General features: G+C 44.2%; 1 protein-coding gene across 2 annotated transcripts in view; it reads left to right on the top strand.

Moving 5' to 3' along the window:
* Window positions 1–22,152, top strand: part of LOC111963806 (transitional endoplasmic reticulum ATPase) — a 42,324-nt gene extending 20,172 nt beyond the window's left edge. For both annotated transcript variants that reach the window (XM_023987343.2, XM_023987344.2), the window contains exons 9-18: window positions 3,515–3,650; window positions 3,887–3,999; window positions 4,170–4,334; window positions 4,623–4,745; window positions 4,934–5,146; window positions 5,424–5,602; window positions 9,978–10,107; window positions 10,394–10,549; window positions 21,211–21,365; window positions 21,623–22,152. In XM_023987343.2, the coding sequence (XP_023843111.1) occupies window positions 3,515–3,650; window positions 3,887–3,999; window positions 4,170–4,334; window positions 4,623–4,745; window positions 4,934–5,146; window positions 5,424–5,602; window positions 9,978–10,107; window positions 10,394–10,549; window positions 21,211–21,365; window positions 21,623–21,728 (1,476 nt within the window). In that variant the 3' untranslated portion in view covers window positions 21,729–22,152. The remainder of the gene's footprint in view (window positions 1–3,514; window positions 3,651–3,886; window positions 4,000–4,169; window positions 4,335–4,622; window positions 4,746–4,933; window positions 5,147–5,423; window positions 5,603–9,977; window positions 10,108–10,393; window positions 10,550–21,210; window positions 21,366–21,622) is intronic.
* Window positions 22,153–22,202: the final 50 nt, after the last annotated feature.

A 22,202-nucleotide genomic window follows, 5' to 3' on the forward strand; every position in this document is an offset into this window, starting at 1 on the left:
TAATGTTTACATACCCTACATTACTCATCTCATATGTATATGTATATACTGTACTGTATATCATCCACTGCATCTTGCCATCTTTATGTAATACATGTATCACTAGCCACTTTAAACTATGCCACTTTATGTTTACATACCCTACATTACTCATCTCATATGTATAGACTGTACACTATACCATCTACTGCATCTTGCCTATGCCGTTCTGTACCATCACTCATTCATATATCTTTATGTACATATTCTTTATCCCTTTACACTTGTGTGTATAAGGTAGTAGTTGGTGGGACATTGTCTAGGTTTAGAGCTTAGCTAGCTGTGGTTATTACTGCATTGTCGGACTAGAAGCACAAGCATTTTCGCTACACTCGCATTAACACCTGCTAAACCATCGTGTATGTGAAAATAAAAATTTGATTTGATTTAAGCACTTCATAAGGTAAGTCTGAATACACAACTACTGAGAAAGTTGGTCAGGAAAGGCCTAGTTTCACTTTGGCAGGCCTATAATGTATAGCCTAATATATAGGCTGTATTAACTTTAATTTACACATCCTCTGTCTATTCTTTCACTGTTCTCCTCCTTGTGCAATTCACGCATCTCCGCTGGCAACCGCTCTGCTGCCTATCTTTTTCCCCCTCATAGCTCTTGAACGAGTAGGATATATATATCACTGCTCAAAAAATAAAGGGAACCTATAACAACACAATGTAACTCCGAGTCACATCACTGTTGGTGAAATCAAACTGTCCACTTAGGAAGCAACACTGATTGACAATACATTCACATGCTGTTGTGCAAATGAGAATAGACAACAGGTGGAAATTATAGGCAATTAGCAAGACACCCAAAAAGGAGTGATTCTGCAGGTGGTGACCCAGACATTTCTCAGTTTCCTATGCTTCCTGGTGATGTTTTTGGTCACTGTTTGTAGAATGTGGCGGTGCTTCACTCTAGTGGTAGCATGAGAACCGGAGTCTCACAACCCACAAAGATGGCTCAGGTAAGTGCAGCTCACCAGGGATGGCAGCACTCAATGCGAGCTGTGGCAAGAAGGTTGTGCTGTGCTCTGTCGCTGAGTGTGCCAGAGCATGGAGGCGCTACAGGACAGGCAGCAGTAATCAGGAGACGATGGAGGAGGGCGTGGAGGGCAACAACCAGCAGCAGGACCGCGTACTCGCGCTTTGAGCAGGAGGAGCCATGCAGAGCCCTGCAAAATGACCTCCAGCAGCCACAATGTTGCATGTGTCTGCTCACAACCCGTCAGAAACAGACCTCATGTGAGGGTGGTATGAGCGCGCACGACGTCCACAGGTGGGGGTTGTGCTTACAGCCCAACGCCCGTGCAGACGTTTGGCATTTGCCAGAGAACACCAATATTGGCAAATTCGCTTTGGCGCCTGTTGCTCTTCACAGATGAGAGCAGGTTCACACTGAGCAATGAGCACATGTAACAGACGTGACAGAGGTCTGGAGACGCCGTGGAGAACGTTCTGCTGCCTGCACCATCCTCCAGCATGACCGGTTTGGCGGTGGTGCAGTCATGGTGTGGGGTGGCATTTCTTTGTGGGGACCACACAGCCCTCCATGTGCTCGCCAGAGGTAGCTTGACTGCTTAGTGTACCGAAGATGAGATCCTCAGAGCCTTTGGTAGCACATATGCTGACACATGCACATTCTTTGTGCCTGCTGGAGGTCATTTTGCAGGGCTCTGGTAGTCGCTGGCGCTCTCCTCCTTGCACCAAAGGCCGGAGGTAGCGCGTGCTCGCTGGGTTGTTGCCTCCTACGGCCTTCCTCCACGTCTCCTGATTTACTGGCTGTCCTGGTAGCGCCTCCATGCTCTGGACACTACGCTGCACACAGACCAGCAACACTTCTTTTGCACAGCTCGCATCTGTTGTGCCATCCCTGGATGAGCTGCACTACCTGAGCACTTTGTGTGGGTTGTAAGACTCCGTCTCCATGCACCACTAGAGTGAGAGCACCGCCAGCATTCAAAGTGCCAAAACATCAGCCAGGAAGCATAGGAACTGAGAAGTGGTCTGTGGTCACCACCTGCAGAATCACTCCTTTATTGGGGGTGTCTTGCTAATTTGCCTATACTTAAACACCTTTTGTCCTCCATTTGCACAACAGCATGTGAAATTTATTGTCATATTCAGTGTTGCTTCCTAAGTGAACAGTTTGATTTCACAGAAAGTGTGATTGACTTGGAGTACATTGTGTTGTTTAAGTGTTCCCTTTATTTTTTTGAGCAGTGTATATATAGACGATGAACATCAATATATCGTTTAAGACTATCATTTCTATTTGTTTTTATGTAAATATTTCTATTTTTACACTAATAGGCCTAGGCCTATTCGAGGAGAGAAGCATCGAATGATCTTCTTGGTTGCTGAATGGCTATTAAATAGCCTACAGCATTGGCAATMAACTGGCGGGAGTTTAAATGGCGAGAGKGATGTGTAGCTCTGGTGTGATGTGATCACTTTGGCTAAATTAATACATTTTTGCACCAATGCATTGCAAATGTAAAAAAACAGATGGAGAAATAAATACATCTGTTCATAAACACAACGATCTCACAGATCTGTCAGTAGCAGTGAGCGGCCTGTCACTGGCATTGTCTCAGATAACAATTCATACTGAACAAAAATATAAACGCAACATGTAAAGTGTTGGTCCCATGTTTCATGAACTGAAATAAAAGACCCCAGAATTATCCATATGCACAAAACGCTTATTTCTCCGTGTTTTGCACAAATTTGTTTACATCCCTGTTAGTGAAATGTTTACCTTTGCTAAGATAATCCATTCACCTGACAGGTGTGGTATATCAAGAAGCTGATTAAACCGCATGACCATTACACAGGTGCACCTTGTGCTGGGGACAATAGAAGGTCGTTCTAAAATGTGTAGTTTTCACATAACACAATGCCACAGAGGTTTTGAGGGAGCGTGCAATTAGCATACTGACTGCAGTAATGTCCACCAGAGCTGTTGCCAAATAATTGAATGTTAATTTCTCTACAATAAATCGGAGGTCAATGTTGTTTTAGAGAATTTGGCAGTATGTCCAACCGGCCTTCTAACCGCAGACCACGTGTAACCACGCCAGCCCAGGACCTCCACATCCGGCTTCTTCACTTGTGGGATAGTCTAAGACCAGCCACCTGAACAGCTAATGAAACCAAGGAGTATTTCTATCTGTAATAAAGACCTTTTGGGGGGTAAAAACTCATTATTTGGCTGGGCCTGGCTCCTGCCCAGTCATGTGAAATCCATAGATTAGGGCCTAATGAATTTTTTTGTTCAGTGTATATTGATCAACAGCTTATTTTCGCATGCGAAAAGACACAAATCGAACCTGTTCCGAATAAGTAATTGACAGATTGCAGCAGGACGATATTTTGCAATTGGCGTGAACGGCGTCGTCAACAAGACATGGTGAGAAAGGGACTTTAGTGTCAACCGAGAATGCCATTAACCTTTTTATGTTGTCCTGTGCAGACACACGGTGAGGTGGAGAGGCGCATTGTGTCCCAGCTCCTCACACTCATGGATGGCCTAAAGCAGCGCGCTCACGTCATCGTCATGGCAGCCACCAACAGGCCCAACAGCATTGACCCCGCCCTGAGGCGATTTGGTACAATCCCTCCTCAATGCACTTGCACACCTAGAATGTAACAGTGTCCGTTCTGAGTTTTGTCAGAGGCCTCTTATATTTGACATACCATATTTGATGAATATCTTCATCCAATGTTGATTCTTTGTCATTACTAGCTGTGAATCAACAGGGTTGACGTTAACAAAGAAATCAAAATGGAATCTTTCWATGCTGGTTAGTGAGACTGACCTTCACTGTGTGACGTTGCTCCTCAGGGCGTTTTGACAGGGAGGTGGACATCGGCATCCCTGACGCCACAGGCAGACTGGAGATCCTCCAGATACACACCAAGAACATGAAACTGTCCGACGACGTGGACCTCGAGCAGGTGTGTGTATAGCACTACTGTCGTTTTGCAGAGTGAGGTTGTCAATGAAACTCACCATTTTGTGTGTGTGTGCGCAAGGTGGAATGAAAAGTTGCGAGTGGGTTAACTCACTGCCATATTGTGTCTGTATCGCCACTGTATGTGTGACCATGTCTATCTGTGTCCTCCAGGTTGCCAATCAGACTCACGGCCATGTGGGGGCTGACCTGGCCGCTCTGTGCTCTGAAGCCGCCCTGCAGGCCATCAGGAAGAAGATGGATCTCATCGACCTAGAGGACGAAACCATCGACGCGGAGGTCATGAGCTCCCTGGCTGTCACCATGGACGACTTCAGAGTAAGGAACTGGATTATTTTCTCCTTTAACACACACACACACACACACACACACACACTACTCAAAGTAGCTTAGCACAGAGCACTTTATTCACCTTTGTTTTTCGTCACGATGTAAATCTGCAGCATCCAGCAATTGCCTTTTTTCTAATGGTCTGAGGACAGCACTTTATGCTTAAGTTATCTCCCCAAAACGTGACCAGGTACCATTTTAAGCATTAGAACCAGTTGTAGCAGAGAATCTCTTAACCAGCAGGACTAACCGATTTGTATGCGTGTTGTGTTTCAGTGGGCTCTAAGCCAGAGCAACCCGTCAGCCCTGAGAGAGACGGTGGTTGAGGTGCCCAACATCAGCTGGGAGGACATCGGAGGTCTGGAGGACGTCAAGAGGGAACTCCAGGAGCTTGTACAGGTAAGCCATGTTATAGTCATGGGTACATTACTGATAAGATTTAGCTATATATGCCATAAAAGCTAATATGTCATTTGTTTATTTATTTTTTATCAATAGAGAGTGAAGTGTACAGTTAATTTCTCTGGTGTGTTTTGCTTGTCTGTAGTGGGTCTTGATTAACCTTCATGGTCTGCGCTTCTCTTCAGTACCCAGTGGAGCACCCAGACAAGTTCTTGAAGTTCGGCATGACCCCATCCAAGGGCGTGCTGTTCTACGGGCCCCCAGGTTGTGGTAAGACCCTGCTGGCCAAAGCTATCGCCAACGAGTGCCAGGCCAACTTCATCTCCATCAAAGGACCTGAGCTGCTCACCATGTGGTTCGGAGAGTCRGAGGCCAACGTTCGTGAGATCTTCGACAAGGTAAGYCTAAAKCAATTTCTCATGGCTTCAGATCCCTCTAACCTCATATTTACATGTATTTGAACTGTTTTTATTGATTGTATGATATTTCATTGTTGTGTTACACATGCACAAAGATGGTTAATAAATGTGAAACCTGGGAGGTGTTTATTAGGCATAAACGGAAGAAAAARGACTGAAAAGGGAGGGACCAACCTTGACTCGTCCAATAAACGCTTATTCTCGTTTTCCGTTGCAAAACCTATATTGTACCCTCCTAAGCCCGCTTGTGTTCCAGGCTCGTCAGGCCGCCCCCTGCGTGCTTTTCTTTGACGAGCTGGACTCCATCGCCAAGGCACGTGGCGGCAACGTGGGTGATGGCGGCGGAGCGGCCGACCGCGTCATCAACCAGATCCTGACAGAAATGGACGGCATGTCCAGCAAGAAGAACGTCTTCATCATCGGTGCCACCAACAGGTCGGCCATCTTAACCGCTCACTCTGCTACACTGTTATTCTCACMAATTGAGTTTTTAACACTACAACCGCTGGGCCTCGAGGGACCCCCCCCTCTTCAAGCTAGTGAGCAGTCATTCAGACTGCAACATCGAACAATGTAATTAATCAATTCCATATATGCTATCACAAAAATAATAATTTTATTGTGTTTGTGAAGGTTTTAGGTAACGTTAGAATTAAAAATAATAATAATTCTACAATAACACAATAGCATTTTTATTAGTTTGTTACTGTCGGTTATATGTAAAAACAAAACACTAAAAACAGTTTAATTGTTAAATCAAAATTTTTTGTGTAGTGCCTTTGTTGGAATGTGGGGACAGCATCTTTTTATAAAGTCAAAATCAAAATGAATACCCCAACCATCAAGGCGTCATGTGGGCGAGCGGTTTGCTGATGTCAATGTTGTTAACAGAGTTCCCCATGGTGGRGGCGGAATTATGGTATGGGCAGGCATAAGTTACAGACAATGAACACAATTGCATTTTATRGATGGCAATTTGAATGTACAGAGATACCGTGATGAGATCCTGAGGCCCATTGTCYTGCCATTCATCCGCCGCCATCACCTCATGTTTCAGCATGATAATGCACGGCCCAATGTCGCAAGGATCCGTAAACATTTGCTGGAAGCAGAAAATGTCCAAGTTCTTCAATGGCCTGCATACTCACCAGACATGTCACCCATTGAGCATGTTTGGGATGCTCTGGATTGACGTGTCCAACAGCGTGTTCCAGTTCCCYTTAATATCCATCAACTTTGCACAGCCATTGAAGAGGAGTGGGACAACATTCCACAGGCCACAWTCAACAGCCTAATCAACTCTATGCGAAGGTGATGTCTCGCTGTATGAGGCAACTGATCACACCAGATACTGCCTCTTTTTTAAATCCATTCTCCTGCGATTTCTTTTTTAAAGGTATCTGTGAACAACAGGTGCATATCTGTATTCCCAGTCATGTGAAATCCATAGACTAGGGCCTAAATTAATGTATTTCAATTGACTGATTTCATTATGAACTGTAACTCTGTAAAATCTTTGAAATTGTTGCATGTTGTGTTTTTATATTTCTGTTCAGTGTAAGGGAGCAGGAGAACTTATTAATTGGCTACAATAATTACTTGAACTTTTCAAGCACCAAATTGCGTAAATGTCTGATTTTCAAGGTAGGCCTACTCTAGTACWTGAATTTCTGAGCTCCAAATTCAAGTTCATGTCGGCTACTTCAAGCCACTTGTATTGTTTAAAATTGCAGGTCTAACACGGAAAACAAAACAAATGTGTCATGTTATTTCATTACCAGATCATATTGTGAATAAGCCCACTAGGCTATGTAAATTCTTGTCATTATATCCAGAATAATTCATAGGAATAGCGGTGGGTGTTGCGCAKTAGTCTAACCTACACAATTGCGCACTGTAGATTTGGTGTCCAATCCGAGGGACAAAAACATATGAAAACATTAACTAATTACCTCGATGCTTTGTCTGTTAAATCTAACAGGATCCTGCTGTAAATCAAGCAGYCAACAGATGATCAACATCAYTTCGCTAGGGTTATTAGATCCAACGTGGARCCAGGCACAACTGTCATTCAGGGCCAGCGACAGAACTAATCAGTTGGACGGGCCTTTGATATCCATAGGCMTGCACGCACTTGCACATTCACCATTTAAAAAAATAAAAATAAAAAAAAGGTGTTATACTGTAGTAAAGACCATAAGCAGCTTGTGAGTTTGAACTTTGGGGAAGCTTACAATTTATCCTACCATTTCTACGTAAAAGTTATGATTACTTTCATATGCACATTTTCGTGGAACAGTTTCATTTCAATAATAACGTTTCTCAATCATTGTCACGTGGTTAAGCATAAAGATCTGAAGGAAAATGATACAAATCTAAAAGTTCAAATTCAACAAAGGCGAGAGCAACAGCCACTGCCATATGGCTGTCCCATTGGCTAGCTAAAGAAATGTGCATAGAACTCAGAGATAGCCTATAGGCCAATGCAGCAGTAGGCCTATAACTTTCATCGTCGACTAAGTAAAATACATAGGCCTAAAGCTGACAAATAAAACAATATCCTGATAAATTCAGGTTCTTTCAATCTCCTTCATCTCTACTCKGCCTGACTCCCTTTCGATCTGTCTTGACGAGCTATTGCTAGTGAAGTGCAACATTGTATCGAATCAACAACTGGATCCGCCTGAAGCTGTCCCTWSCGAACTTGCAACATTATATRAACTAGCCTATTCCTGGCCCRCAGTTTCCTGCGCCAGTGAGCTCAGGACAGACAGTTGTTTTTTATTATGCTTCCACTGCATATATGTGATCTTTGCTCTTTCACACCGAGGCTTGGTGATTATCGAGGCCAGGAGTGTTGGAAAGATCTTTCAAATACTGAGGAACTATCATTAGTTAAGACAATCAGAAATCAGGCATTGCCAAATGGGCACTTTCCTACATTTGCATGCAGCAGGCCAGATAGGTTTACTTCTATGCGCGCTCCCTCAACGTTATCAGGACAACAAAAAAACAGACACGTGCTCACTCACGAAGCYATCCAATGAAAAGATTGGCAAAACTCGTAATGGTTATGAAATAAACCAAAACTTGTTTCTCACAAGTGTAGCAGGTTGTGAACTCTGCAAACGTTTCTACTCCGAGAATGGTAAATGGACGRACTTAATACATGCATTAACAGAAATGTATGTAACCAAATGACGGGGGATGTGTCTGACTGCAGTCATAAATAACCAATTATTGTCAGCTCGTGCTTACATGGTCTGCGTGTACATAGTCGTGGCCAAAAGTTTTGAGAATGACACATTCTACGATGGCAATTTGTATTTACTCCAGAATGTTATGAAGAGTGATCAGATGAATTGCAATTAATTGCAAAGTCCCTCCTTGTCATGCAAATGAACTGAATCCCCCCAAAACATTTCCACTGCATTTTAGCCCTGCCACAAAAGGACCAGCTGACATCATGTCAGTGATTCTCTCGTTAACACAGGTGTGAGTGACGAGGAAAAGGCTGGAGATCACTGTCATGCTGATTGAGTTCAAATAACAGAATGGAAGCTTCAAAAGGAGGGTGGTGCTTGGAATCATTGTTCTTCCTCTGTCAACCATGGTTACCTGCAAGGAAACACGTGCCGTCATCATTGCTTTGCACAAGAAGGGCTTCACAGGCAAGGATATTGCTGCCAGTAAGATTGTACCTAAATCAACCATTTATCGGATCATCAAGAACTTCGAGGAGAGCGGTTCAATTGTTGTGAAGAAGGCTTCAGGGCGCCCAAGAAAGTCCAGCAAGCGCCAGGACCGTCTCCTAAAGTTGATTCAGCTGCAGGATCGGGGCACCACCAGTACAGAGCTTGCTCAGGAATGGCAGCAGGCAGGTGAAGACTTTTGGAGGATGGCCTGGTGTCAAGAAGGGCAGCAAAMAAGCCACTTCTCTCCAGGAAAAACAGGACAGACTGATATTCTGCAAAAAGTACAGAGATTGGACTGGTGTAAAGTCATTTTCTCTGAACCCCTTTCCGATTGTTTAGGGCATCCGGAATAATAATTATGCAACGGGTGTGGCTGAAATAGTGTCCACATCCTTTTGTATGTGGAAGGTAGCCTAGTGGTAAGAGAGTTGGACTAGTAACCGAAAGGTTGCAAGATCGAATCCCCGAGCTGACTAAATCTGTTGTTCTGCCCCTGAACAAGGCAGTTAACCCACTGTTCCTAGGCCGTCATTGAAAATAAGAATTTGTTCTTAACTGACTTGCCTAGTTAAATAAAGGTAAAATAAAAATATATATAGTGTATTTAATCTGTTGTGTGAATTGTTTCGGTATAGTTTTAGATTTCGTTTGAGGCAATTATAGGGGTGATTATCAACTGTTGGGAGAAGGAGTAGAGCAGGTCTTTTTTTAAATATATATATTTTTACTGTCGGGAGGAGGATTGGAAACGTCTCATGTCATTTCCTCCTAAAACAGGTTATAACTCCAGTTCTTTTTGTGATATTAAGATTCTAACATCGATATAGACTTATTTAGGAAAAGTCAATAAAAATGAATGAGCAGTCCAAATGACTGCTTTAGCGGTTCTAGTGTTAAAAACACATTTCTAGCACTGTGGTTGATGCTAGAAGCAATATACAAAACAAAAAATGTATTAAGGTTTTACTTGCAATTATCATATGTGGTAGTCRCCCCTACCTTAGTTGAATGCACTAAGATCTGAGGTGGACAATAAGGTAGCGTATAATGAGGTGTAGAATGGTTTGTGTAGAAATGTAGGTTAAGTTTAATGACTAAACTGTGTGCTGTACCAGGCCTGATATCATCGACCCYGCCATCCTGAGGCCCGGAAGACTGGACCAGCTCATCTACATCCCCCTGCCAGACGAGAAGTCCCGCATCAACATKCTCAGCGCCAACCTCAGGAAGTCACCCATCGCCAAGGCAAGCATCTATGTGTATTTGGCCATGCGCTGACATTGTGCTGACTGAACTGTTTCTCCAATCTCCTCAGTCAGCATGTTCTGATTTGAGGGGTGGGGTTAGGGCTTATCAAATGTCTTTATTCCAGGCTGGCTTCATGTAATGGGTATTGATTGTTTGTGGAAACGTTGTTGATATGGAAATTGCTGTGTGTGGGGAAACATCAGTGTTTTCTAATTCCCATTACTGTTTTGATCTTTGTCTGGAAGTGGTTTTAACACTCCCTCCACCCCTGTCTGATTTATAGGATGTGGACTTGGATTTCCTGGCCAAGATGACCAATGGTTTCTCTGGCGCTGACCTGACAGAGATCTGTCAGAGGGCCTGTAAGATGGCCATCAGGGAGTCKATCGAGAATGAGATCAGGAGGGAGAGAGAGCGGCAGACCAACCCCTTAGCCATGGTGAGTTTAGTCACTACTGCATCTTTATTAATTCAATGACGCGGTCTAGACCAGGGGTCCGCAAAAATATAAATATGTCATTTTACCCCCCCCCCCAATGTTTTTATGAGTTTGACTAGCAACCGCAAAATAAAAACATTTTGAATTGCATAGTAGAAAAGAGGAGAATGTCATCTTTCTAATAATGTCCAGTAGCGGTGCGTGGTTAAAATGAATGGGGAAGCCAAGCCCACCCCAAAAAAGGCATATTACAACCTGTGTGTTGTGATAATTGCTGTTGTTTGCACTAAAACCTGTTAGTTCATATGCCTTGAAACGTTGATATATAGGCCTAAGGCCCGAGACAATAAGAAGACACAGTTGCAGAATAAATTCAACCACACCTTTCTTTCATCAGAAAACCGGAGAGCAACCTCTATCCGGTGAAGTCCACAAAGCATTTTGCATGTGTAACAAACAGTTGCATGACCTACAGCACGGTCAAGCAAGTTCATGTTTCTGACAAACAGTTCATGTTTCTGACATCTACACAACTATGGATTTAGAATCATGGACAATTGCCGTAAGCTGCGAGAAAAACAGGAGTTGCCTCCACTATTCCAGCAACATTTCAACTTCAACATTCCAACATCATCAATTCACCTATGCTTAGTCTAATACAGTGACAACGAAAAGATCCCAAAAAACAATTTAGTCAATCAACGTAAGTTAAATATGTCTGTTAATGGTTCTGATTGCTCTGTGTGTGCAAGTAGAAAAAAAACATGTTGACCTAACCTACTTGTAGAGAAACAACAATGCTATCCACCTCGCTTTCATGTTGTCGAAACTGTCTATGACTCTGTCATGCAGTACACGCTTTAGTTTTTGTTGTCCTAGGCTACTGGCTGAAATAGCTCGCTCGCTAGCCTTACTCCCTGGGCAACGATGAACCAGCTAGTTAACATTAGCCTACTGCATCTAGCTACATATTGAACTCCATCTTCTTAGGCAGGGACACAATATATTAATTATATGGTTGGATCATCGTTACAATCATTGGCCAGAGGGGAGAATTGTGGCAGGGTCTACAGTCAATCACGGATTACAAAAAGAAAACCAGCCGTCCGCGACCAGGATGTCTTGCTCCCAGACAGGCTAAACAACTTTTTTGCCCGCTTTGAGGACAATACAGGCCACTGACACGGCCCCTACCCAAACCTGCGGGCTCTCCTTCACTGCAGCCGAGGTGAGTAAAACATTTAAACGTGTTAACCCTCGCAAGGCTGCAGGCCCAGACGGCATTCCCAGCCGCGTCCTCAGAGCATGCGCAGACCAGCTGGCTGGTGTGTTTACGGACATATTCAATCAATCCTTATCCCAGTCTGCTGTTCCCACATGCTTCAAGAGGGCCACCATTGTTCCTGTTCCCAAGAAAGCTAAGGTAACTGAGCTAAACGATCTACCGCCCCGTAGCACTCACTTCCGTCATCATGAAGTGCTTTGAGAGACTAGTCAAGGACCATATCACCTCCACCCTTACCGGACACCCTAGACCAGTGGGTGTCAAACTCTGGCCCGCGGGCCAAATTTGGCCCGCGGGGGTAATTATATTTGGCCCGCGAGACAATACAAATTACTACTAGAGCTGGCCCCGCGGTATTATACAGCGCATTCACCGCTAATACTACGAATCCCATAATGCTCTGCTGTTGTTTTCGCGCGCCAATCAGGACAGGACCCAGAAACGCCCTCTCCTCTGTGACAGTAGTCATAGCAACATAGACGCTACAACTGTCAGCGCGCTATCCCTTCCCAAAAATGGCGAAAAGAAAGGCAGAAAACAGGAGCTTTCTGGACAAGTGGGAGGCAGAATATCTTTCTCTTGACATCTCGAAGCCATCTCGATGCGCTGAACCTGCAGCTTCAGGGGCGGGGGCGCATCATCACAGACATGTACGCTGCAGTGAGGGCCTTTAAAACTAAACTGTTGCCTGTGGGAGAATCAGATGCTGCAAGGAAACCCATTGCCATTTTCCCTGCTGCCAAACCATAAAAGCGCAGATCTCTTACCCCGTGTTCCCATGCGCACAGTTTGCTGAAAAAACTCAGTGTTCTCGCCGTCTGAGTTTAGCCGGCGATTTGCCGACTTCGATGTCCAGAAATGTAGGTTTGACGAAGCTGCTTAGTAAAATCCCTCTCGCCTCCATGTGAAATGCAAGCACCACAACATCCAAATGGAGCTATTGAACTCACAGTGCAACGACACGCTTGATCAAAGTTATGATGCTGTGGGCGCCGCACAGTTTCCACGGTTCATCCCTTGACACAATGCCTCAGCTCCGCACCCAAGCTGCTCAGATGCTCTCCATGTTTCGGCAGCACTTATCTATTGCGAGCAACTTTTCTCCTCGATGAAGATGACCAAAACAACTCACAGGAGACGTCTGAACTGAACACCTTCGCTCGATACTGAGGATTTCTTCAGCTCAGAGCCGAGCCCAGACATTGATTGAACTAGCATCCAAGAAGAGATGCCAGGTATCTGGCTTGGGCACATCAGATTAGATCAGTGTGCATAATTAACGTTTTCTTTGTGCACTTTTTCTTGCTACAAGCATGGGCTTGAATGGTTGATTGATTTATTATCATTTTATTTGTAAAATTATTAGCCAGTGGAAAAAGTTATTTGGTATTTAAATCAGAAGCTGCAATAGAAAAGAGGCATACGATTTTTATTTAAATTTTTATTTATTTAATAAATGAATGCCATTGATGGTTTTTCACATTTCGATTTTGCATGTCTCCACTATTAAATTATATATTGTATGGTAATAAGCGATGCTTGTTCCATATTCAATGTTAAAGCAAAACTTGTTTGGGTCCATATTAAAAGGTTCATTTTTTCAATGTTGGCCCGCGACTTTGTTCAGGTTTTACATTTTGGCCCACTGGGTATTTGAGTTTGACACCCTGCCCTAGACCACTCCAATTTGCTTACCGACCAATAGGTCCACAGACGACCGCAATCGCAACCACACTGCACACTGCCCTAACCCATCTGGACAAGAGGAATACCCATTGTAGGAATGCTGTTCATCGATTACAGCTCAGCATTTTACACCATAGTACCCTCCAAATCGTCATCAAGCTCGAGACCCTGGGTCTCGACCCCGCCCTGTGCAACTGGGTCCTGGACTTCCTGACGGGCCGCCCCAGGGTGGTGAGGGTAGGTACAACATCTCCACCCGCTGATCCTCAACACTGGGGCCCCACAGGGTGCGTTCTGAGCCCTCTCTGTACTCCCTGTTCACCCACGACTGCGTGGCCATGCACGCCTCCAACTCAATCATCAAGTTTGCGGATGACACTACAGTGGTAGGCTTGATTACCAACAACGACGAGACGCCTACAGGGAGGAGGTGAGGCCCTCGGAGTGTGGTGTCAGGAAAATAACCTCACACTCAACGTCAACAAAACAAAGGAGATGATTGTGACTTCAGGAACAGCAGAGGGAGCACCCCCTATCCACATCGACGGGTCAGTAGTGGAGAAGGTGGAAAGTTTTAAGTTCCTCGGTGTACACATCACGGCAAACTGAATTGGTCACCCACACAGACAGCATTGTGAAGAAGCGCAGCAGCGCCTCTTCAACCTCAGGAGGCTGAAGAAATTCGGCTTGTCACCAAAAGCACTCACAAACTTCTACAGATGCACAATCGAGAGCATCCTGTCGGGCTGTATCACCGCCTGGTACGGCAACTGCTCCGCCCACAACCGTAAGGCTCTCCAGAGGGTAGTGAGGTCTGCAGAACGCATCACCAGGGGCAAACTACCTGCCCTCCAGGACACCTACACCACCCGATGTCACAGGAAGGCATAAAGATCATCAAGGACAACAACCCCCAAGCCACTGCCTGTTCACCCCGCTATCATCCAGAAGGCGAGGTCAGTACAGGGCTCAAAGCAGGACGAGAGACTGAAAAACAGCTTCTTCTCAAGGCCATCAGACTGTTAAACAGCCACCACTAACATTTAGCGGCCGCTGCCAACATACTGACTCAACTCCAGCCACTTTAAAATGGGAATTATGGAAATTATGTAAAAATGTACCACTAGCCACTTTAAGCAATGCACTTAATACAATGTTTACATACCTACATTACCCATCTCATATGTATATACTGTACTCTATATCATCTACTGCATCTTCCATCTTTATGCAATACATGTTCCACTAGCCACTTTAAACTATGCCACTTTATGTTTACATACCCTCAAGTACTCATCTCATACGTATATACCGTACTCTATACCATCTACTGCATCTGCCATGCCGTTCTGTACCACCACTCATTCATATATCTTTATGTACATATTCTTTATCCTTTACACTTGTGTGTGTGTGTAAGTAGTAGTTGTGGAATTGTTAGGTTAGATTACTGTTGGTTATTACTGCATTGTGGAACTAGAAGCACAAGCATTTCGCTTACACTCGCATTAACATCTGCTAACCATGTGTATGTGACTAATAAAATTTGATTTGATTTGAATTAATAAAAAACCACAAGTCCAAATCCTTTTTCCATCCATGGCTAATTTCGGAAAGGGACAATTTTACAACACAACCAGATTCAACAATTTACGTTTTCTGTCAACGTTTTCTGTCAATTTAATGTGGTTGGTGTGAAGCCAAATCCAAACTGACTTCCCTTGACACTTTTTAAAGTAAATTATTATATATTTTTTGATGCGCCAGGACCATTCACAGTTGAGCTCATCAGTTAGCTAAACGCTGATTGGCTATTATTTTATACTTTTTTATCAAGGGGGCAAATGCTTGCTGGCTTCCATTGCATCAATGCTACGGCGCGGCACACAATTCATACCTCTTTTTGACCAGCCCGCATAAGACCGAGGGGCACTGTTTCACACGCTCGGATGCTTCTTCTGGTGAGATACATTCAGCCTCTTGTGAATTGATGGAAAATTCTGAAAGTATTCAGACCCCTTTTTTCACTTTGTTACATTTGTTATTGCATTATTCTATTATTGCATTATTCTAAAAGTTTTTTTTACATTTTTTTATTCATCAATCTACACACACTACCCCATAATTACAAAGCAAAAACAGGTTTTTAGAAATGTTTGCAAATGAGGTCTAAGGAATTGTCCGTAGCTCCGAGACAGGATTGTGTCGTGGCACAGATCTAGGGAAGGTTACCAACAAATGTTGCAGCATTGAAGGTCCCCAACAACATAGTGGCCTCCTCCATTCTTAAATGGATGAAGTTTTGAACCACCAAGACTCTTCCTAGAGCTGGCRAACTGGCCWAACTGAGCAATCGGGGGAGAAGGGCCTTGGTCAGGGAGGTGACCAAGAACCCGCTGGTCATTTTGACAGCGCTCTAGAGTTCCTCTGTGAAGATGGGAGAACTTTCCAGAAGAACAACCATCTCTGCAGCACTCCACCAATCAGGCCTTTATGGTAGAGTGGCCAGACCAAAGCCACTCTTCAGTAAAAGGCTGACAGCCCGCTTGGAGTTTGCCAAAAGGCACCTAAAGGACTCTCCAACCATGAGAAACAAGATTCTCTGGTCTGATGAAACCAAGATCAATTTCTTTAGCCTGAATGCCAAGCGTCACGTCTGGAGGAAACCAGGCACCATCACTACGGTGAAGCATGGTGGTGGCAGCATGCTGTGAGGATGTTTTTCAGTGGCAGGGACTGGGAGACTAGTCAGGATTAAGGGAAAGACGAACGGAGTAAAGTACATAGATCCTTGATGAAAACCTGCTCCAGAGCTCTCAGGACCTCCGACTCAGGCGAAGGTTCACCTTGCAACAGGACAACGACCCTAAGCACACAGCCAACAAAACGTAAGAGTMGCTTCGGGACAAGTCTGAATGTCCTTGAGTGGCCCTGCCAACACCCGGACTTGAACCGGATTGAACATCTCTGGAGAGACCTGAAAATAGTTGTACAGCAACACTCCCCATCCTAACTGACAGCGCTTAATAGGATCTGCAGAGAAGAATGGGAGAAACTCCCCAGATACAGGTGTGCCAAGCTCGTAGTGTCATACCCAAGAAGACTCGAAGCTGTAATCACTGCCAAAGTTGCTTCAAAAAAGTACTGAGTAAAGGGTCTGAATAGTTACATAAATGTGAAATTTGCAAACATTTCTAAATACCTGTTTTTGCATTATGGGGTGTTGAAAAAACAMTACATTTTAGAATAAAGCTGTAATGTAACAAAATTTGGAAAAAGTCAAGGGGTCTGAATACTTTCCGAATGCACTGTAGGTTTTGAAAAAGCACCCTCGAATAGGCTACCAGTGCGGCAAGTGCTGCTGGTAAGCTTTCTTGACTTGGACATTCATCTTTTTTTATTATTATTATTATTWTTWTTTTTWAATCCCATTTTCTCCCCAATTTTCGTGGTGTCCAATCGCTAGTAATTACTATTTTGTCTCATCGCTACAACTCCCGTACGGGCTCGGGAGAGACGAAGGTCGAAAGCCATGCGTCCTCCGAAGCACAACCCAACCAAGCCGCACTGCTTCTTAACACAGCGCGCCTCCAACCCGGAAGCCAGCCGCACCAATGTGTCGGAGGAAACACCGTGTACCTGGCCCCCTTGGTTAGTGCGCACTGCGCCCGGCCCGCCACAGGAGTCGCTGGAGCGCGATGAGACAAGGATATCCCTACNGAAACACCGTGTACCTGGCCACCTTGGTTAGTGCGCACTGCGCCCGGCCCGCCACAGGAGTCGCTGGAGCGCGATGAGACAAGGATATCCCTACCGGCCTAACCCGGACGACGCTATGCCAATTGTGCGTCGCCCCACGGACCTCCCGGTCGCGGCCGGCTGCGACAGAGCCTGGGCGCGAACCCAGAGACTCTGGTGGCGCAGCTAGCACTGCGATGCAGTGCTCTAGACCACTGCGCCACCCGGGAGGCCGGACATTCATTTTTGCCCAACACACAGCTAACCTTTGTTTAAAGGTCGAATGCAGCCGTTTTTATCTGAATATCAAATCATTTCTGGATAACAATTAAGTACCTTACTGTGATTGTTTTTTAACATTTTAATTTAAAACAAACAAAAATTGCTTCTTTGTAAGGAGCAATTTCTCAAGCAACAAATTTTGCTAGGACTGTTTGGGGGTTCAGGCGGTKTTTTCAAACAGCTCTCACAGTATTATTCCAACCTTGGTGTGGTATGTATGTACAGTTGAAGTCGGAAGTTTACATTGAAACTCGTTTTTTAACCACTCCACAAATTTCTTGTTAACAAACTATAGTTTTGGAAAGTCGGTTAGGACATCTACTTTGTGCACAACACAAGTCATTTTCCCAACAATTGTTTACAGACAGATTATTTCACTTATAATTAACTGTATCACGATTCCAGTGGATCAGAAGTTTACATACACTAAGTTGACTGTGCCTTTAAACAGCTTGAAAAATTCCAGACAATTATGTCATGGCTTTAGAAGCTTCTGATAGGCTAATTGACAATTTAAGTCAATTGGAGGTGTACCTCTGGATGTATTTCAAGGCCTACCTTCAAACTCAGTGCCTTTTTGCTTGATATCATGGGAAAATCCAAATAAATCAGCCAAGACCTCAGAAAAAAAATTGTAGACCTTCACAATTCTGGTTCATCCTTGGGAGCAATTTCCAAATGCCTGAAGGTACCATGTTCATCTGTACCAACAATAGTACGCTAGTATAAAGACCATGGGACCACGCAGCTGTCATACCGCTCAGGAAGGAGACTCGTTCTGTCTCCTAGAGATGAATGGACTTTGGTGCGAAAAGTGCAAATCAATCCCAGAACAACAGCAAAGGACCTTGTGAAGATCCTGGACGGAACAGGTAGAAAAGTATCTATATCCACAGTAATACGAGTCCTATATCGACATAACCTGAAAGGCCGCTCAGCAAGGAAGAAGCCACTGCTCCAAAACCACCATTAATAAAAGTGAGAATACGGTTTGCAACTACTCATGGGGACAAAGATTGTACTTTTTTGGAGAAATGTCCTCTGGTCTGATAAAATAGAACTGTTTGGCCATAATGACCATCGTTATGTTTGGAGGAAAAAGGGGGTGGCTTGCAAGCCAAAGAACACCATCCCAACCGTGAGGCACGGGGGTGGTAGCATTATGTTGTGGGGGTGCTTTGCTGCAAGAGGGACTGGTGCACTTCACAAAATAGATGGCATCATGAGGCAGGAAAATGATGTGGATATATTGAAGCAACATCTCAAGACATCAATCAGGAAGTTAAAGCTTGGTTGCAAATGCGTCTTCCAAATGGACATGACCTCAAGCATACTTCAAAAGTTGTGGCAAAATGGCTAAAGGACAACAAAGTCAGGGTATTGGAGTGACCATCACAAAGCCCTGACCTAAATCCTATAGACAATTTGTGGGCAGAACTGAAAAAGCGTGCGTGAGCAAGGAGGCCTACAAACCTGACTCAGTTACTTACACCAGCTCTGTCAGGAGAAATGGGCCAYAATTCACCCAACTTAATGTGGAAGGCTACCCGAAACGTTTGGCCCAAGTTAAAGTTTAAATAAATAATTCTCTATGCTATTATTATGACGTTTCATATTATTAAAATAAAGTGGTGATCCTAACTGACCTAAGACGGAATTTTTACTAGGATTAAATGTCAGGAATTGTGAGAAACAATTTAAATGTATTTGGTTAAGGTGTATGTAAACTTCCGACTTCAACTGTATGTATGTTTGTATGCATGTAAACTCATCAAAAAAAACGAAACGTCCTCTCACTGTCAACTGCGTTTATTTTCAGCAAACTTAACGTGTAAATATTTGTATGAACATAAGATTCAACAACTGAGGCATAAACTGAACAAGTTCCACAGACATGTGACTAACATAAATTGAATGTGTCCCTGAACAAAGGGAGGGGGGGTCAAAATCAAAAGTAACAGTTAATGCAGCTGGTGGCCACACCAGATACTAAGTACTGCAGTGCATCTCCTCCTCATGGACTGCACCAGATTTGCCAGCTCTTGCTGTGAGATGTTACCCCACTCTTCCACCAAGGCACCTGCAAGTTCCCGGACATTTCTGGGGGAATGGCCATAGCCCTCACCCTCCGATCCAACAGGTCCCAGACGTGCTCAATGGAGATTGCGATCCGGGCTCTTCGCTGGCCAGGTAGAACACTGACATTCCTGTCATGCAGGAAATCATGCACAGAACGAGCAGTAGGCTGGTGGCATTGTCATGCTGGAGGGTCATGTCAGGTTGAGCCTGCAGGAAGGGTACTACATGAGGGAGGATGTCTTCCCTGTAACGCACAGCGTTGAGATTGCCTGCAATGACAACGAGCTCAGTCCGATGATGCTGTGACACACCGCCCCAGACCATGACGGACCCCCACCTCCAAATCGATCCCGCTCTAGAGTACAGGCCTTGGTGTAACGCTCATTCCTTCGACGATAAACGCGAATCCGACCATCCACCCCCTTGTGGAGGACAAAACCGTGACTCATCAGCGAAGAGCACTCTTTGCCAGTCCTGTCTGGTCTAGCAACGGTGGGTTTGTGCCCATAGGCGACGTTGTTGCCGGTGATGTCTGGTGAGAACCTGCCTTACAACAAGCTTACAAGCCCCCAGTCCAGCCTCTCTCAGCCTATTGCGGACAGTCTGAGCAATGATAGAGGGATTGTGCGTTCCTGGTGTAACTCGGGCAGTTGTTGTTGCCATCCTGTACCTGTCCCGCAGTTGTGATGTTCGGATGTACCGATCCTGTGCAGGTGTTGTTACACGTGGTCTGCCACTGCGAGAACGATCACTGCGAGGACGATCTCGTCTCCCTGTATCTCTGTCTTAGGCGTCTCACAGTATGGACATTGCAATTTATTGCCCTGGCCACATCTGCAGTCCTCATGCCACCTTGCAGTATGCCTAAGGCACGTTCACGCAGATYACCCTGGGCATCTTTCTTTTTGTGTTTTTCAGTGTCAGTAGAAAGGCCTCTTTAGTGTCCTAAGTTTTCATAACTGTGACCTTAATTGCCTTTAGTGTCTTAACGACAGTTGTGCATGTTCATTAATTGTTTATGGTTCATTGAACAAGCATGGGAAACGGTGTTAAACCATATACAATGAAGATGTGTGAAGTTATTTGGATTTTTACGAATTCTCTTTGAAAGACAGGGTCCTGAAAAAAGGGACGTTAATTTTTTTGCTGATTTTTATATACAGTACCAGTCAAAAGTTTGGACACACCTACTCATTCAAGGTTTATCTTTATTTTTACTATTTTCTACATTGTAAACTATGAAATAACACATGGAATCATGTAGTAACCAAAAAAGTGTTAAACATATCAAAATATATTTGAGATTTTGGACTTACCCAGGCCTTTAAGACACTTCAATTATGAGTCTGTAGATGCTACAAAGCCAGTCTTAGTGTCTTAATCTCTTAATTATTAAATGACTGAGTAAATCAACCTGGGCATTTCTTTAACGGACACATAAACCATAAAGATTTCTATACATTATTTATACACAGGAAGAAGAGTAGGGATAATGCATTGAACCTTAAACCAATTCACACACATACTGGAGGAAGAGAAAGCGTGACGTTATTTTAAAGATATCAATTATTTATTGCCCTTGCCCCCACAGGAGGTTGAGGAGGACGACCCTGTCCCAGAGATCCGTAAAGACCATTTTGAGGAGGCCATGCGTTTCGCCCGCCGCTCAGTCAGCGACAACGACATCCGCAAATACGAGATGTTCGCACAGACGTTACAGCAGAGCAGAGGCTTCGGCAGCTTCCGGTAAGAACACGCATTTCACATAGCGGACGATGATGTTGAATAATACTGTTAGGTAACTTTTTCTGCTCATATATCCTAGATCATTTATAGCCTATATACACCCAGTGGGAACATTCATTGAACTTTTCTTCTTACAAAGTACAGCTAACATGCCATAAGGTTTACATAAGGAATGTTGTGGCACTACCAAGCTGGCTCCCCTTGATATGTACTGTACTGAGCTAAACAGTTACTTTCCCGTCCTCTCCTCATCTCAGGTTCCCCACTAGCTCTGCGCCAGGCGCTGGGCCCAGCCAGGGCTCTGCTGGTGGCAGCGGTGGTACAGTCTTCAACGAGGACAACGACGACGACCTCTATGGTTAAACCGCACCGTGGACCAAAACACAACCACTCGGTGGACCAAATTTTCCTCACATACATTCTGGCAAAGCTGTACAATACCACAACTAAAACAAAAAAATGCCTATTTAATATTATTTACAAACCTGTCTCACCCCCCTCTAATAGTTAGAGACCGCATGGTGCAGCTTGTCTGTATTCTGGCTTTGGGGACATGTATTTATTTCAAACCTTGTAAGGATTTACACAGAAGGCTGTGGGGGATTGGGTAGAGTACATTTGCCTTCTTACTAGCCACTATTGAAGGATTCAATGCTATAGCCTGTAATAAAAGGAGGGATTGCTTATGACTTGTCATTTTTTTATAAATATATATATAATGTAATAGGGCTAAAGAAATGTGAACATTGAATTGTATGAAATGAAAACAATAAATGAACTGGTGAAACGGGTGTCAGTTTTGCTTGCATGAAACTTAATTGTACATGTTTGGATAGA

The sequence above is a fragment of the Salvelinus sp. IW2-2015 genome, linkage group LG5 (assembly GCF_002910315.2).
Source record: "Salvelinus sp. IW2-2015 linkage group LG5, ASM291031v2, whole genome shotgun sequence".
Taxonomy (NCBI): Eukaryota; Metazoa; Chordata; class Actinopteri; order Salmoniformes; family Salmonidae; genus Salvelinus; species Salvelinus sp. IW2-2015.